Below are 16,755 nucleotides of genomic sequence, written 5' to 3' on the forward strand. Positions count from 1 at the left end.
TTAAATGTTCATTTATTCCCTTTTGCATCCTTTATCTGGCTAGACGGCCTATAATACATTTTTCTGGTTTACCCTCAGTTAGTTGGCTGGTTCCACCATGTTCTCATTTTCAGGTTCCTGGGTTTTCTTACAAGTATGTATAAGCATAGCTTCTGGCAAAAATGGGTGGTTTGCATTTTTATGATCTTATCTAATCTTGGCTCTATTATCACCCTACCCTTATTTTTCCTTTGCCTAATCCCCCTAATTGTTTATTTTATATTTTTTGTTGTTGCCTTTTTCTAAACTTGGATAACTACTTTGTGGAATGTGGTAGGGAATTATATATATAATTTTTCTAAGTATTTATTAGATGAATTTATTCATCACCAGGAAAACATCATTTCAATTACCAAATCCTACTACATAGTCCCAGTTATGTAGCTAGTGACTCACTTTTCACATCCTCATTTCTCTTACAAAGTCATGTCTGTCTGAACTAGGAAAAGAAATGAAAATACCACCTAGATCTTTCAGTTTCATACTTAAAATGTCAGAGTTTCTGGAGACATGTTCCAGAGTTTTACGGGCCATGTCTGCCCTAATTGGACACAGAAGTGACAGGATTCAAGCCAAGATATGCCCAGCAGGAGTCTAAGTACATAGGCAATGACCTGGTTGGGCTGTAAATGGGTGGGGAAATGGAAATTCCTTGGTTATATTAGGCGAAGAGTCAAGAGCAAGAATCCAAGCTGAGAGTGGGGTGATGGCAGGTCAGGAGCCATTTTTTTAAAATAAATTTATTTATTTATTTATTTATGGCTGCATTGGGTCTTAGTTGCATGCGGGCTTTCTCTAGTTGCGGTGAGTGGGGGCTACTCTTCGTTGCGGTGCGTAGGCTTCTCATTGCATTTGCTTCTCTTTGCAGTTGCTTCTCTTGTTGCGGAGCACAGGCTCTAGGCATGTGGGCTTCAGTAGTTGCAGCATGCAGGCTCAGTAGTTGTGGCTCACAGGCTCTAGAGCACAGGCTCAGTAGTTGTGGAGCACAGGCTTAGTTGCTCTGCAGCATGTGATATCTTCCTAGACCAGGGGTTGAACCCGTGTCCCCTGCATTGGCAGGCGGATTCTTAACCACTGTGCCACCAGGGAAGTCCCAGGAGCTATTTTTTAAAAAGTGATCAGAATGAAGTTAGCATATACAGCCTCCAGGGGATACAGACAGGGGCTAGAATAGCAGGATAGCACGACGTCAGTGGGCTTCTTGTGACCCAGCCTTGTCTGTTTCTCTTGCTTCATCTTTCACCATGCCCCTTCTATGATTCACTCCAGCCACACTAATAAATTACTAAATGTTCCTCAAAGATGCTAAACTGCTTCACACAGCCACACCCTTTTTCATGCTGAGCCCTTCCCCTTGCCTCTATGAACCTGACAAATTTTTAATTTTTTTTCCAGATTCTGCTTAAATACTTTCACTCTGAAGCTTTTCCTGCCCCCCACCATAGCCTGCCCCCACTCATCCTTTTTGACCCTTCCCCACCCATGTACCTATTGCCACATCTATTTTGAACTTCACAGAACTGATAAATGGTAGGAATATGCACCTTGACTCTCTGATGTGAGAAATGTCACATTACTATATTTTTCTAAATCAAATTTTAAAAATATTAGTCCCCAAGTGCTAGGATGCTGACACACTCAATATCTTTATGAGTGCCTCTCCCCTTCCCTACGGTCATCCTCATAATCCGAGGGGGGCTAACAGTCCAGAAAATGTGGAAAATGCCCCTTTGGTCTTCAGTACACCTCCAGTATTGTTGAATAGAAGTGACAAGGGCAGACATCTTTGTCTTGCTCCTAATCTTAGGGGCAAGGCACCCAGTCTTTCACCACTACTTATGATGTTAGCTGTAGGTTTTTTGTAGAGGCCTTTGTTAGGGTGAAGAAGTTCCATCCTGTTGAACGTTTTTATCATGAATTTTATCAAATGCTTTTTCTGCATCTATTGAGATGATTATGTTTCGTCCATTAGTCCATTAGTCTATTAACATGATATATTATTACATTGTTTGATTTTTGGATATGAAGCTAACCTTGTATTCCTAAAATAAATCCCTCTTGTTATGTATAATCCTTTTTATATATTACTGGATTTGGTTGGCTGGTATGTTGTTGAGGATTTTTGCATCTATATTCATAAGGGAGATTTGTCTGTAATTTTCTTGTGATGTCTTTTTCTAGTTTTAGTATCAGGGTAATACTAGCCTTATAGATGAGTTGCAAAGTGTTCCTTTATCTTCTGTTTTTTTGGAAGAATTTCTGAAGGATTAGTGTTATTTCTTTAAAGGTTTGGTACAATTCACCAGTGAAGCCATCTGGGCCTTGACATTTTTGTGGAAAATTTTCTGATTGCTAATTCTATGTCTTTACTTGTTATAGGTTGTACAAAAAAGTTAATATAGCAGACCTGAAATTCCTTTCCTTAGAAAGTCCTGCTTGCAAGATTGACCCTTGGCTGGCATCTGGGAACTTGGATTTAGGGAGTGTTTCCACCATCCCCTAAATAATAAGAGTGGCTTACTGTGCCTAAACTGTGCAAAAGTATATGCTGACATCTGCTTTCCTTCTAGGAGTCTAGAATTTTGGTATGTGCTAGGTACAGAGTGCCTATGTGACCAGCCTCCAAAAAAATGTTGGACACTGACTCTCTAATGACTTCTCCTGGTAGGCAACATTTTACACATGTTGTCACAATTCAACACTAGAGGAATTAAGTACATTCTGTGTGACTCCATAGGTAGAGGACTTTTAAAAGCTTACACCTTGTTTCCTCTGGACTTCATCCCATGAGATTTTCTCCATGCTGATTTTCCTTTGTATTCTCTGGATGTAATAAGTAATATTTATGAGTATGACTATATGCTAAGTCCTGTGAGTCTTCTTAATGAATCACTGAACCTGGAAGTGGTCTTGGGGACCCCTGACACAGATTTATTCAGATTTTCTATTTCCTTTTGAGTCACTCTCAGCAGTTTGTGTCTTTCTAGGAATCTGTCCTTTTCATCTAGGTTATCTAATTTGTTGTCATATAATTGTTTACAATATTGTCTTGTAATCCTTTTCATTTCTGTAAGGTGAGTAGTGATGCCACCTCTTTTTTTTATTTTAGTAACTATTTTCTCTTTTTTCCATTGATCAATCTAGCTAACAAATTTTGTTTGTTTGTTTGTTTTTGTTTTGTTTTGTTTTGATCTTTTCAAAGAATCAACTTTGGTTCCATGATTTTCTCTATTGTTTTTATATTCTCTATTTCATTTCTTTCTACTCCCGTATTTTTTAATTTCCTTCCTTCTACTTGCTTTAGGTTTGGTTTGGTCTTCTCTTTCTAGTTTCTTAAGGTGGAAGGTTAAGTTATTGATTTGAGATCTTTCTTCTTTTTATTTTAATAGAGGAGTTTTCAGCTATAAATGTCCCTCTAAGCACTGCTTTAGCTGTATTTCATAAGTTTTGGTATGTTGTGTTTTTACCTAAACTCATATCAAATTATTTTCTAATTTCCCCGGTGATTTCTTCTTTGATCCACTGATTACTTAGGAGTATGTTATTTAATTTTCACATACTTATGAATTCCCCAAATTTCTTTTCATTATTGATTTCTAATTGCATTCCACCGTGGTCAGAGAAGATACTTTGGATGATATGATTTTTTTAAAAGTTCTTCAGATACAATCCAGTATCTTTTTTTTTAAATTTTATTTATTTAGTTAGTTTGGGCTGTGTTGGGTCTTCGTTGTGGTACTTGGGCTTCTCATTAAGGTGGCTTCTCTTGGTGCGGAGCTTGGGCTCTAGGTGCACGAGCTCAGTTAGTTGTGGCACGTGGGCTCAGTAGTTGTGGCTCAGGGGCTTAGTTTCTCCATGACATGTGGGATCTTCCCAGACCAGGGCTCAAACCCATGTCCCCTGCATTGGCAGGTGGATTCCCAACCACTGCACCACCAGGGAAGCCCTGGATGATTTTAATCTTTTAAAATGTATTGTAGTTTGTTTTATGGCCTATCACATGGCCTATTCTGGAGAATGTTCCATGTTCACTTGAGAAGAATGTATAATCTGCTGTTTGGGGGTTTGAAATCTCTTTTACCATCTTCCCCTGGTCTCCTTTGTGGAAGCCAGTGTGAGAGTAGCGGAGTAGTGGATATTGTCGCTTCTTTTTCTTCCCCTCCTGGGTCCTGCCTTCTGGAGTGAGAGAATAAGCAAATAATGCCAAATTAACAACTTCTTCCTGATGTCCTTCCAGATCCCCAAAACCCCCAGGTATGCATGGCTTTTCTGTAACTAGCTGTGATTTCTCTTCCTAGATGCATTATGACAATGAAGTGTTTCTCTTCCCACAAGCAATGCAAAATGAGTGCTCTTGCCCTTCCCCACTCTCAGCGGCTGCCTCAGGAACACTCCCACTCAGGAGTTGGTCAACGCTTCTTTAATGGATGGATTTGGTCCCACATCATCATATTGATGGCAAACCAAGGGAGTGCTGGTTTGGTGAGATTAGAGCTTTTACCTGATATAATAAACTCCCATCTGCCCTTCTGACAGTGCCATTAAAATTGTCCCTTCTGGGGCTCCCCTGGTGGCGCAGTGGTTGAGAGTCCGCCTGCCAATGCAGGGGACACGGGTTCGTGCCCCGGTCCGGGAAGATCCCACATGCCGCGGAGCGGCTGGGCCCGTGAGCCATGGCCGCTGAGCCTGCGCGTCCGGAGCCTGTGCTCCGCAACGGGAGAGGCCACAGCAGTGAGAGGCTCACGTATCGCAAAAAAAAAAAAAAAAAAAAATTGTCCCTTCTACTCCTGTTTCCCCATATACCCGGAAGTGAGTAACCACATCCTCTTCATTTTCTTTGAAATCTGTAAAGGATCCATTTGTCTGTAACTAACAGAAAACCAACCCAACTCTACTTTGAGTAAATAAGAGTTTATTTTTCTCATGTAACAAGAAGTGCAGGGACAGACAATTCTGGGGCTGACGCAGTTGATCAACACCATCAAGGACCCAGACTCTTTCCATTTTCCCACTGCAGCATCCACAGCAGGTGTACTTTTCATCCTTATGCCTGCTGCCTCATGGCCACAAGATGGCTGCTGCACCTTAAGACCAAGTCTTGTCCTAGGGAGAAAGAGGGGTAGGGTGCAGAGGCAAAAAGCCTGCCAGCGTATTACAAAGCTTTTCCAGAAGCCCCACCCAGCAACTTCTGATGATGTCTCATTATTTAACTGTAGGTCACATATCACCCCACACCAATCACTGAAAGACTGAAAAATGGGTAAAGAGAAGGGAGAGGGCAAGGGAGAGAGGAGCAGTGGCCAGGAAACCAACAGTGGCTGCCACACCTTCCTTCACAGCTTTAGTAGTTAGAAGTGGGGGAGGATGACTTTAATCAGGCTGAGCTTGGAGTATGACATTGCATTCAATTCTGTCCCTGTCACACCTGTTCTAATAAGAATCTATCCCCACTTCCTAAAATCTAAACTTCCTGGCACCTTCTGTAGAAAAGTCCCTAAGCACAACATAAATATAGACACATTTTCACCTGCCTTCCAGTAATTTCAGCATCCAACTCATGCTTCTTTTTTTAGAATTAGAAAAAACATATTCTAAAGTACTCAGCAGTCATCCACAGTCATTAAGCATTGTTCAATTTGAGGACCCCAAAGGTTAGTCTTCTGGGGCATCACCATGCCACTGCCTTTTCTCAGCCTCAGATACCTGGTTTGTCAGTTAACCATTTCCATCACAGGTACAATGCCTGTACAAACAAGTCAACCCATGACCTCGTTCAAGCTTGGGTCCTGGACTTCAAGTTATCACTGTCCAGGAAGAGGTTAGAAATTCAGAGTCAAAATAGAAGCCGTAAAGTTCAATTTCCCTATCTCTCACTGTCTCAGAATGCTCCTGGAAACTGCAGATAAATTAATATCTTTATCAAACTCTAATAAGTACATTTGCCTGTCTTCCTTCCAGAGCCTTCTGTCAACCTCTCTGTAAATTATCCCAGAAGTTTTAAAGCATTCTGTAAAATCCTTTCAAATCAGCCTCTTTCCAGTCCTCTGATAGTTCCCACATCAGGAGCTACTTTTGAGAGACCTCACGTATTTCTGCATACCAGTTCTCTAACAGAATCTTAGCTATTGTCTCAAAGTCAATAGAGTCAAATTCTAAAGATCATAATTTTTTTGTGTGCCACATTCAAAGTTTCTTAGTAATCCCAGGGTGTAGTGGTTTTGAATTTGTTTCATAACTCTGAGGTGCAAGAAATGTCATATTGCCATAGTTTTAGCCCCCAGGGACTTGCCACAGTGGCAAGATATTCTATTCTCCATGGAGTCTTGGAAAGGTAACCAACTGCCCCAGTTTGCCCAGGACTGAAGTGTTTTCTGGGACACAGGACTTTCAGTGCTAAAGATGGGCAAACTGAAACAGCTGGTCATCCTAAATCTTGGACAAACATTAATTTACAAACCTTCTGCTTACTGTATTACAAGCTCTAAGAGGGCAACGAACATGTCTAATGAATTTCTATATACCCATGCCTAGTGCTTGGGACATAATAGGCATTCAGTAAATTCTTAATAAATAAACAAACTAATCTACAAACAAATTCATGAAACAGCATGAAAAAAAGAAGATTAAAATAATGATAATAATTCAAAGCCTGAGCCACATTGGAAGTTACTTGAGCCAAATTAAATGGAGTGCCCTACAATTTCCTAATATCCCTTCCAGAGAACATCCCTTCCAGGCTTAAAAAGGCTATGTCCATATACCCTGAGAAAACCATAATTCAAAAAGAGTCATGTACCACAATGTTCATTGCAGCTCTATTTACAATAGCCAGGACATGGAAGCAACCTAAGTGTCCATCGACAGATGGATGGATAAAGAAGATGTGGCACATATATACAATGGAATGTTACTCAACCATAAAAAGAAATGAAATTGAGTTATTAGTAGTGAGGTGGATGGACTAGAGACTGTCATACAGAGTGAAGTAAGTCAGAAAGAGAAAAACAAATACAGTATGCTAACACATATATATGGAATCTAAAAAAAAAAAAATGGTTCTGAAGAACCTAAGGGCAGGATAGGAATAAAGACGCAGATGTAGAGAATGGACTTGAGGACACGGGGAGGGGGAAGGGTAAGCTGGGACAAAGTGAGAGAGTGGCATGGACATATATACACTACCAAATGTAAAATAGATAGCTAGTGGGAAGCAGCCGCATAGCACGGGGAGATCAGCTCGGTGCTTTGTGTCCACCTAGAGGGGTGAAATAGGGAGGGTGGCAGGGAGACGCAAGAGGGAGGGGATATGGGGATATATGTATATGTATAGCTGATTCACTTTGTTATACAGCAGAAACTAACACACCATTGTAAAGCAATTATACTCCAATAAAGATGTTAAAAAAAGAAAGGCCATGTCCTCAGAGCAGGAGCAAATTCTCCCCATGCACACATACACCATGATTTCTATATCATTTATTTCCAATCTGATGGACTTGGGAAGCATCAGGTAGACTTTCCATACATTTTGTATCTGTTCTTCAGGAAGACAGCGCATCTCCAGATATAAGCAAAATGTTAAGCATGAACTTCTGAAAGCACCTACCACCTGCCTGGCTTACCAGACCCCCTCAGAGTTCTGTGCTGTACAAAATGATGACACTGCTTTAAAGTGTCTAGAACTGGGTGAGAGGAGGGCGAGCAAGCAGGCCAGCGACCGACTGGCTGGCGGGGCAGCGTTGCGGAGAATAACATGATGCAGCCTCGACCACCAGAAGGGGCCCAGGATTGATGTGTTGTTCTAGAGAAGGAACTGGAAGCAATCAAAGCTTGAGTTGGGAGATGGAAGAAGAAGCTGAGAGGCTAAAGGGGCTGCAGAATGAAGTACAGAAGCAAATGAATATGAGTCCACCTCCAGCAATGCCGGCCCACTGATCATGTCCATTGAGGAGAAGATGGAGGCCGATGCCCACTCCACCTACGTTGGCAAAGTGGACTGTGGTGCAGCAGCGGAAGAGCTGGAAGCACACTTTCATGGCTGTGGTTCAGTCAACCACGTTACCATACTCTGTGACAAATTTAGTGGCCATCCCAAAGAGTTTGCTTATATAGAGTTCTCAGACAAACAGTCAGTGAGGGCTTCCCTGGCCTTAGATGACTCCCTATTTAGAGGAAGACAAATCAAGGTGATCCCAAAGCGAACCAACAGACCAGGCATGAGCACAACAGACCAGGGTTTCCCACAAGTCCGATTCCGAGCCCAGACCCCCGACTACAACAGTTCCCCCTCTCAATTCTACAGTGGTTTTAACAGCAGGCCCTGGGGTCACGTCTACAGGGGCTGGGCTAAAGAGACATCATGGTATTCCCCTTACTTAAAAAAAGTGTGTATTAGGAGTGGGGGTGGGGAAGAGGAAAGAAGGGGACAAAAGAATTTTAAAAAAAAGAAAAACAGGAAAAAAGAAGTTTCTAGAATTCCAGCCCCACCCCCACCTCAGCACATTTGCTCTGGGGTATAATTCTAATGCCACAGCAGGTTTTTTCTACTTCGCTGTGTCACTTTCCACTTGTCTTCCACAAGACACTGATAATTCCTCTATCCCCTTAAAATCTTTTTTCTCCTTTTTGCCTTTCCTCTTGTATTATTTCTTCCAACTTTTCATATATGTTAGAGTGGGTAGAACTAGTGTGCTTTCTTTCATCTTATGTAGCAAGCAGACTGTTATGTACCTGTTATGATGATCACCTCAAGGAAGAGAACACAATTTAAAGATTTAAAGATGATTGTAACAGTCCTGACTCCATGGTTCCGGGAGTTGTGGTTTTCCTTGAAAAACTACCACAGAAAATTGTCTCATTTCCATTCCTGGTTTAAAAGGGTACATGCAGAAAATCTGCTAATATGTCTGCTTGTCTCTTCTTCTTACCCATATGCTAACTTATTTAATCTCCATGGCAGACGACAAAGTGTCACCCCTCTGTTCTGCAGTACCCTTCACTCAAAGAGTTGCCACCCCCAGAATTTTGACCCTTCTTTTTGTCCTGTGATGGGCTGAGTTGATATCAAGGGCCCTGTCCCCACCCACCTCCTTGTACCAAAGCTTTCCTCTCCCTGATCTCTCCTCCTCCTCTCTCTTCCCAGGTGACTTTGACCACCTTCTTTTTAAGCCCTCTCTGGACATTCCAGGGACATTCCCCAATCAGCCCACTCTAACCCCAGTTGTGCAACACAAGCAAAATTTATCACTCTCAAAATGAGACCTGAATTTTCACAGTGTCCCACAGAAGTCTCTGTTTTAAGGCTCTGTTTTTAAGGATTTCAGTTCTTGAAACTCCACATTTATCATTGAGTAATATATTAGCCCCCTCTAAGGTGAACACCTACTTCATCTCTGAACTTGTCTCTGCATTGATAACCCTTTGTGTATGTCCCTAATCAGGGAAAAACAGTAGTACCTTGGGGCACTGGTGATTCAGGCAGAAAGTCCCTCTCTCCCCAGGGCCAGGGTGAAATGGCTCAGCCATCCCTGACACCCCCAGAGGAACTTGGGGAAGCCTCAATTGGGACTAATCCTCCAAACACACCAAAGACTAAAGATAAACCAGCGTTTATGTATGTCTTTGTTTCAGAAAAGAGAATGGGTGCTATTGGCCAAAGGGGAGCCCCTGAGCCAAGGACACAGCCTGAGAGAGCCCGCCAGCACCTTCTACGTGATCCTGCCATCTCGCTCTCCCACTCTGCTGGTGAAGGCAGTGGCCACTCGGGAACTGATGCTGCCCAGCCCTTTCCCCCTGCTACCTGAGGACATGCCTGATGACAGCCGTAAGACTGTGGAGGCAAGTGAGCCCAGATCTCATGGAATAGATAGAGGGGAGAAAAGAGAAGAGAGTTGAAGAAAGGGATGAGGGAAAGGAGTGAGCCCCTGAAGGAAAGGACGGGAGCAGAGGCAGAAGTGGTTCCAAGGGTGTGGTAAGAGGAGCAGAGAAGAAAGCAAGGAACTGAGGCCAGACAGAAGGAAGTAAGCAAGCATCTGTGTGACGGTGTATTCTCATGGGTCTTTCTCTGCAATATGTGTATACATGTGTGTGTACCTGTGTTTGTGTGCATCTATTTCTGAGAAAAAGAGGGAAAGGCAGCCAATGTAGGCACCGAGAATAGGAAGAGCTTTAAAATAAGACTCTGATGAGAAGGAGGGAACAGTTCTGAAGGCCATTTTCTCCTCCCCCTCCTCTCTTCTTGGATCTGGATTCTGGATTTCCTCTGTCAGCCTCCCCAGGCTGAGGCGGGGGAGGGGGTCCTCTGGGTACAGAGAACTGGAACCACATCATTGCTGCTAGGTTGCTGACTTATGTGCAGAGAGGACAGAGCCTGGGATTGTACTCTTGGCTTGGCAGCCACGGGGATGCAGAGAGGTGGGCACAAGTGGCCATGGCTCACTCAGTGTCTCACTTCAGGGCCAGTGGTTCCTGGCACAGGATGTTGTGGCCGGAAAACCTGACTGCTCAGGAATGCTCTGCTGGCATGTCCTCTGGTTATACTCACCTCAAAGGCCTCCGAGAACTCAGTGTACTTGCTTTGCAGACTGTGAGCACCCCAGCCGGGACACACCCTCCCTCACAGCTTCGCACACTGGATCCCTTGTAACCTTCATAGCGCTCTGGCCCCTCTCAGAATCCTGTGACATTGTTCTCAGGGCCAGAGTGTTCAGTGTCCCTAACCACTCAGTTGCTGCTACTTCTTGTACCCTTGCCTGACACTTACCTCACAAGCACTCAGACCTGGGGCAGAACACCCAGCAGGACACGCATCTATTTCACATCCTTCAGTGAAGCCCTGGGTCATCATACCTCCTCCAGCTTCTCACACTCAGGTCTCTGCCTGACATCTTGGGTTCTGTGACCTCAAGACCCCCAGGTGAGGCTCCTCCTCTCTCTTCCTCAGAGCATGCTGGATGACCTGGAGCTAGAACCCACCTACAACCCCTTGCAGGTTTGGAGCCACCTGTACTCACACCTGAGCAGCACCTTTGCCAAGCCTCAGGGCCCGCTCCACCCAAGGTGGGAGAGCCGGGCTCTGAGAAAGGTACTTCCCTCCCTCCCCTTTATGCCCAGAATCCCAGAGAGTCCTCTTCCCCTGTGCCCAACTCCCCCCCATCCAAGGGAGTATCCTCCCTGGATCCCCTCTGGCAGAAAGAGGGCATACAGGGGAGGAAGAAAAAGAGCAGCCTTTTGCCCTAAACAAAGAAAATTACAACCCCTACCCGGTAAGGGGGCTTTTTTTTTTTTTTTTTGCTTGGGCATTTACATATGTTTAGGTATCTTAATTGCAGTGTTTGTGATAAATCATTAGTCATTTAACAGACCATTGTCCCACTAAGCAAACTGGCGGCACTGGAACTACAACCACAAGCCTCTGTTGAAAGAAAAGGCTTAAGGGAAGGTGGGAAAAGAAATGCCTAAGGGAAGGGGAATTAGCATTTACTGAGCAGCAGTCATTTGCCAGGTTCTGTGACATGTGTTCTCACATATATTTTTCTCATTTAATCCTCACAGCATCCCCGCAAGGTAAGTGTTATGCTTATTTTACAGATGAGTAAAGGGAGGCTGATCAAGGTTAGTAGCTTAGAGACAGGGCTCTAGTGACAGGGGTTGAGAGAAAAGAGTAATTGAAGGGGGGATTTATCTTTTTATTTTTTTAAGATTTATCTTATTATTTATTTATTTTTGGCTGTGTTGGGTCTTAGTTGTGGCATGCGGGATCTTCACTGAGGCACGTGGGATCTTTCATTGTGGCGGACGGGCTTCTCTCTAGTTGTGGCATGTGGGTTTTCTCTCTCTAGTTGTGGCGCATGGGCTCCAGAGAACGTGGGCTCTGTAGTTTGCAGCACACAGGCTCTCTGGTTGAGGCGTGCGAGCTCAGTAATTGTGGCACGCGGGCTTAGTTGCCCTGCGGCATGTGGGATCTTAGTTCCCTGACCAGGGATCAAACCCATCCCCTGCATTTTAAGGCAGATTCTTTACCACTGGACCACCAGGGAAGTCCCAGGGGGTGTTTATTTTTATGAAATCCATGTTCTATAGTATTTGGGCTTCCTTTTGTGCCCTTATTAATCTTTTCCTTGTTTCTCAATAACAGAGCCTATAGGAAAACCCCCGCTTTGTCTTACCTGAAGTTACAAGAGAAAGATGTTTCCAAACTACAGTCAGTCTAGAGGTGGGAACAGAACCGACCATAAGTTAGCTGGTGGACAAGCAAACAGAGGAGGACACTTAGCCAGGAGACAGGCACTGTGGAGGCTGGAGCCTAGGGGACTCCACTGCCCTGGGCCTCGAGGCTGTCACTCACAGGACACATGAAGGAGTTAGGACAGAAGGCCCGGCAGGGAATTGGACAGATCGGGAACGGTCTGGTCTTCACAGGAAGCTCTTCTTGCTTTCTTTGCAGGCTGGGCCACTGCAAACAAATCGAGTTCGAGCCACAGTGGCCCCTTTGCCTATGACTCCAGCCCCTGGCAGAGCCCCCAAGATGCCAGCAGCCAGCAAAGCTTCCTCGGATGTCTTCTTCCAGCCTTCCATGGAGGAGGAGGAGGAGGAGGCAGACGAGGAGTATCCCTCAGGGCCCTAAGTCACCAGCACCACAGCCCAGCTGCCCTGTGCAAGCACATCCATGCCAAGGCTCACACAATGGCTTTCTGTGGACAGACTTGCCTCCTATCCACCTGAGCCTCTGTGAGCTCCGGGTGGCTGGGAAACACAGCCTTCCCCTCCGCAGTCCTCAGTGCTGCCACTGCCTCACTCTTCAGGCTGGGAAGAGACGCACCGACCCTTTTCCTTCGCCAAGCAGGGACTCATTTTTCTTTTGGATCATTTGATACTGTTAACACAAATGAAGATTAAATAACCAGTAAGTCTCCACCATTGTTAGGAGCATTCCCAGGCCTGATTTTCTCCTTGTAGCTGTGTAAGTAGGTGGGTGAAGTCAGGTCACCATCAGGAAACTGAACCTCAGGAGACAAGGATGAGGTTTTCAGAGCTCATGAAAAGCAAGTAGGATTGAAATTGAAATCGAAACCGCATTCCAAAGCCCATGCCCCTCCCACTACACCCACCACAGTGCAATTCCCTTCAGCCTCCAAACAGATAAGTGGTTGATGCTTGGTACCTACACGCAAAGTGTGCGCAGGCGCGTGAGTGTGCTTTTGTGTGTGTGTGTGTGTGTGTGTGTCGGTGTGTGAGACAAGGGGGAGGGAAGGCATCCTAGAGCTGAGAACAGGGGAGAGGGTGGTGTGAAAAAGACCTATTCCCTTCCTATTCCCCTCTCCTCATACCTGCCCATCAGCTTTCTCCATCCACAGGATAACTACCATTTATACAATGCTTACTCTGCACTTGAAATCGTATTAAGTACTTGAGAAATTTAACTCCTTTCATAAAAACCCTGTGAGGTTGTATGTGTAATTAAGCTTTCCCATTTTGCACAGGGGCAGTGGGGGAAACTGAGCGTTACAGATGTTACACACAGGGTCACAGAGATAGGGTCAGGCCCAGGTGGGCCTGACTGGACCACCCAGACTCTGAACGACCACACTGCTTGACTCCCCTGCCCGAGGCCCTTTCCTCCTTCAGTGGCCCCCAACACCTTCCTGGTTCTCCTGATTCCCTCCACATCTACCCAGCACAGCCTGCCACTCTGTCCCCTCTGTGACTATTCACACACATAGACCTCTTAAACCCAAACTGACTTTAATGAGGATAAAACTTTAAAAAAAAATCTCTCTCTGGCAAAGAACAATGCCGGGGTAAAGATCAAGACACAGCCCAGTGTCTCCCTATAGCCTCCATACAGGCCCCTCAAACTGTACCTACTCTGACCAAACACCCCTTTCTTTAGTACTGCTCCAGCAGCTATCCCTTCCTTTGGTGGGGATGACTTAGAGGTGCTGGCCTCCCCCAGATCCAGCCCCTGAGCCCCTGCCAACTGTCCCACTTCCATGACTTCTTGGGACACATCATCCTTCCCTTGACTCCCCTTGTACCCTGGTCTCTACACACAGACCCCTCTGGTTCCTGCTGGTTCTAACAGGTTTCTTTGATCCCCAGTGCCACCTCCCCATGGTCCTCCTATCAGCAACCCCAGCCTTGCCCTTCTTCTCATGTGGAGCCCTCTGACTTGGCCCCAGTCCTGTCAGTCCCTGCTCCAGAGAGCCCACAGTTCCAGCTACCTGAGGCCCCACTCTTCTGGACCTGGCTGTACAGGGCAGTGTCTGAGCTATGGCCTTTGCTGCCACTGCCAGCTGCAGCACCGGATTCAGAGAAGGCCAGGCCCTGGGGCTTGGGAGCTGGGAAGGGCTTTGTGCTCCGCGGGGGTGGCACGGCGTAGTCATCAGTAGCAGGGTTGTAGGGGAGCTCATAGCCCTCCTCCTTCACCCGAGCCTGGCACCACCAGGCATCCTTGGGCTCCTGAGGCAGATCATAAAGGCCCCGGAGAGCAGCTGGGGCCAGGCCCTCAGGTTCATCATAGATGGGGTCTTCTTTGGGGTCTGTCAACTTGGCCTTTATCAGCTGCTGCTGCAGATGCTCACACAAGTCCCAATAGAGAGGTTTCTTTAACTGTAACCCCTCCCCTGCCTGAGCAGGGGTGCTGTCCAGGGGGTCTGAGTATAGGGAATCTTGGGAAGGGCCTGGAAGAATGCGCAGGGAGTCTAAGGGTTCAGCATACAGGGCTGGAGGGCTGCCTGCGAGCTCCTGGGGGCCCCGCGGGGGAGCCAACTTCCCTTCTGCCACTTCTCCTTCATGGGAATCAGCTCTGAGAACATCCTGCCCCTGGCTGGCCTTTCCCTGGGTCTTCTGTCGGTGGATAGCAGTCTCAACTGCCTGAAAGATGTCATTTCCCTGCGCCGTCTGGAAGGTGAAGGTTCCAGGGCCAGAGGGGCAGCGGCGGCCAGCCTCAAAAGAGAACATGACCTGAAGAGGGTGTGGAGGGAAACACATAATCAGGAGCCATCAGAGGAGGTGAGTCACAGGGCTGGAACTAGTTAGGGGACCTACAAAGAAGAGACCACCTGGGAAGGGAGGTGGGGTCATGGGCTAGGCAAGAAAGCCCGGTCCTGCCCCACCCCTCCCACAGCTGCCCAACCCAGGGAGCCAGTCCTGCACCGCACCTTGTCTCGGCCATAGCGACGCAACAGAGTGTAAGGCCAGGAAAGGAGTGGCTCCTGTATCTGAGTCTGGGCCCCCACGCCCAGGAGAGTCAGCCTCTCAGCCTCCACTCTCAGCATATAGGAGCCATGCAGGCCACAACGCTCAGCGGCTTCAGTCCTTTGCACGGTTACCCAGAACTGGGATCCTGGAAGGAATACACAGTTAGACTGGCACCTGGCCAGGACTGGGGTGGGGGGAGGGAGCAGGTTGTCCAAGCATACACGTGAAAGCCAGCTCTCAGGAGCATTCTACTTCCCCTTGTAGGACACCCTTTCTTTCCATGCCATCCCTGCTGGGGCTTTTCAGGCATCTACCTTCCCAGGCGGGGCTATACAGTGAATTCTCCAGCATCTCCAGGGCAGAAAGCTTGGGTGGGTTCTCGGCAGGCGCCAGGGCCCAGCTGCCTTTCTGGGGTAAAGAGAAAGAGTATGAAGGAGACTGTGATTCCCTCACCGCGGTTCCCAGGGTCTGAGTCAGCCCAGTTCCTCTGCCGCTGTAACTGCTCCCACCCCGCATGGACTCTTGGGCCCAGTGCAGCTCGCCCCAGCCCCTCACCGGAAAGGCGTTTCGGCACAGCGTTTGCACCCAGGCGGCGCTGGACGGCGCGTCGGCCGCCAGCAGGTGGGAACGCTGTGCGGTGTCCAGGCGGAAAGCTGCGGCGCCAGGCTCAGGGGGGCTCTCCACGGCCACGGGGGCCACGCTCACACACTCAGCCAGACGGATCACCTTGCAGTCCAGGCGGCGCGTGCTCCCTCGGCCCCCTCCAGAGCTCGACCCCTTGTGGTCAAAGAACTCGAGCCGCGCGACACCGTGGGGGCTGGCCGGGTAAAGCACCGCCCAGGTCTTCCTCCACCTCTGGGGAAAGATCGGAGAGACACTGGGGAGGGAGAGCAGGCAAACACCGGCGGCCCGGGCCCCGACAGGGAGGGAGGGACCTGCGCGGGCCAATTTCAGGTCTGAGGCTTCCCGACGGCAGGCGAAGTTTCCCAAGGAGGATGCCGCTCCGCCTCCCCCAGGGCCAGAGAGGCGAAGCCGGAGGCAGGCAGACGCTTCTTCCGAATGTGTGCAAAGCAATTTAGCCGGAAATTCATAAGGCTCTCCGGCTCCGGGCGCCGCGCTCCAACCCGCTGCCGGTCCCCTCCCTCCATCTAGGCTCAGCTGCCCACCCCTAGCTCTGATGGGGTTCGGTAACCCCTACCCACACTACCTTGGTACCGAAACGCTGGCTCTGCAAAAACAGCGGCCCTTCCATCACGGCCCCGTCCATGGCCCCGTCCATGGCCCCTGGCGGTTCCTTCCGCCCTTCCTGGCCCTGTGGGCCGGAGGCGGGGCGAGGCGGGGAGGAGGGCGGGGCGGGGCTCGCGCAGGAGGCGTTCCCGCCCCCACAACGTCCCCGGACCGCGAAAGGGGAGGAAGGAGACAAGCCAGAAGGAAGGGGAGGGGGTACCCAGATAAGCTGGCTGGTGCACCACGTCCGGCCCACCCCGCCCGAACCCTGGGTCGCGCACAAGTGGC

The 16,755-nt window shown here is 47.6% G+C and overlaps 2 protein-coding genes across 3 annotated transcripts; one reads left to right on the plus strand and one right to left on the minus strand.

Moving 5' to 3' along the window:
* The first annotated feature begins 7,855 nt into the window (after positions 1–7,855).
* LOC105748362 (polyadenylate-binding protein 2-like) lies at positions 7,856–12,664 on the plus strand. Its single transcript, XM_049696244.1, is given in 5 exon segments — positions 7,856–7,954; positions 7,957–8,423; positions 9,670–9,876; positions 10,982–11,097; positions 12,556–12,664. Coding segments are annotated over 5 exon segments (972 nt in total). The 5' UTR covers positions 7,856–7,881.
* A 1,101-nt stretch (positions 12,665–13,765) lies between these two features.
* DOK1 (docking protein 1) lies at positions 13,766–16,662 on the minus strand. Of its 2 annotated transcripts, XM_004277117.3 has the most exons (5): positions 16,448–16,662; positions 15,796–16,095; positions 15,555–15,648; positions 15,201–15,385; positions 13,766–15,003 (listed from the first exon to the last, which is right to left on the minus strand). In XM_004277117.3, exons 1-5 carry the CDS (start codon positions 16,517–16,519, stop codon positions 14,191–14,193), a joined length of 1,464 nt encoding a protein of 487 aa, XP_004277165.1. In that variant the 5' UTR covers positions 16,520–16,662; the 3' UTR covers positions 13,766–14,190. The 2 variants fall into 2 exon arrangements, with proteins under 2 accessions (XP_004277165.1, XP_033256464.1); XM_033400573.2 differs by lacking the exon at positions 16,448–16,662 and having other exon boundaries at positions 15,555–15,644; positions 15,796–15,815.
* Between the last annotated feature and the right edge of the window lie 93 nt (positions 16,663–16,755).

Source organism: Orcinus orca, chromosome 13, assembly GCF_937001465.1.
Source record: "Orcinus orca chromosome 13, mOrcOrc1.1, whole genome shotgun sequence".
NCBI lineage: Eukaryota > Metazoa > Chordata > Mammalia > Artiodactyla > Delphinidae > Orcinus > Orcinus orca.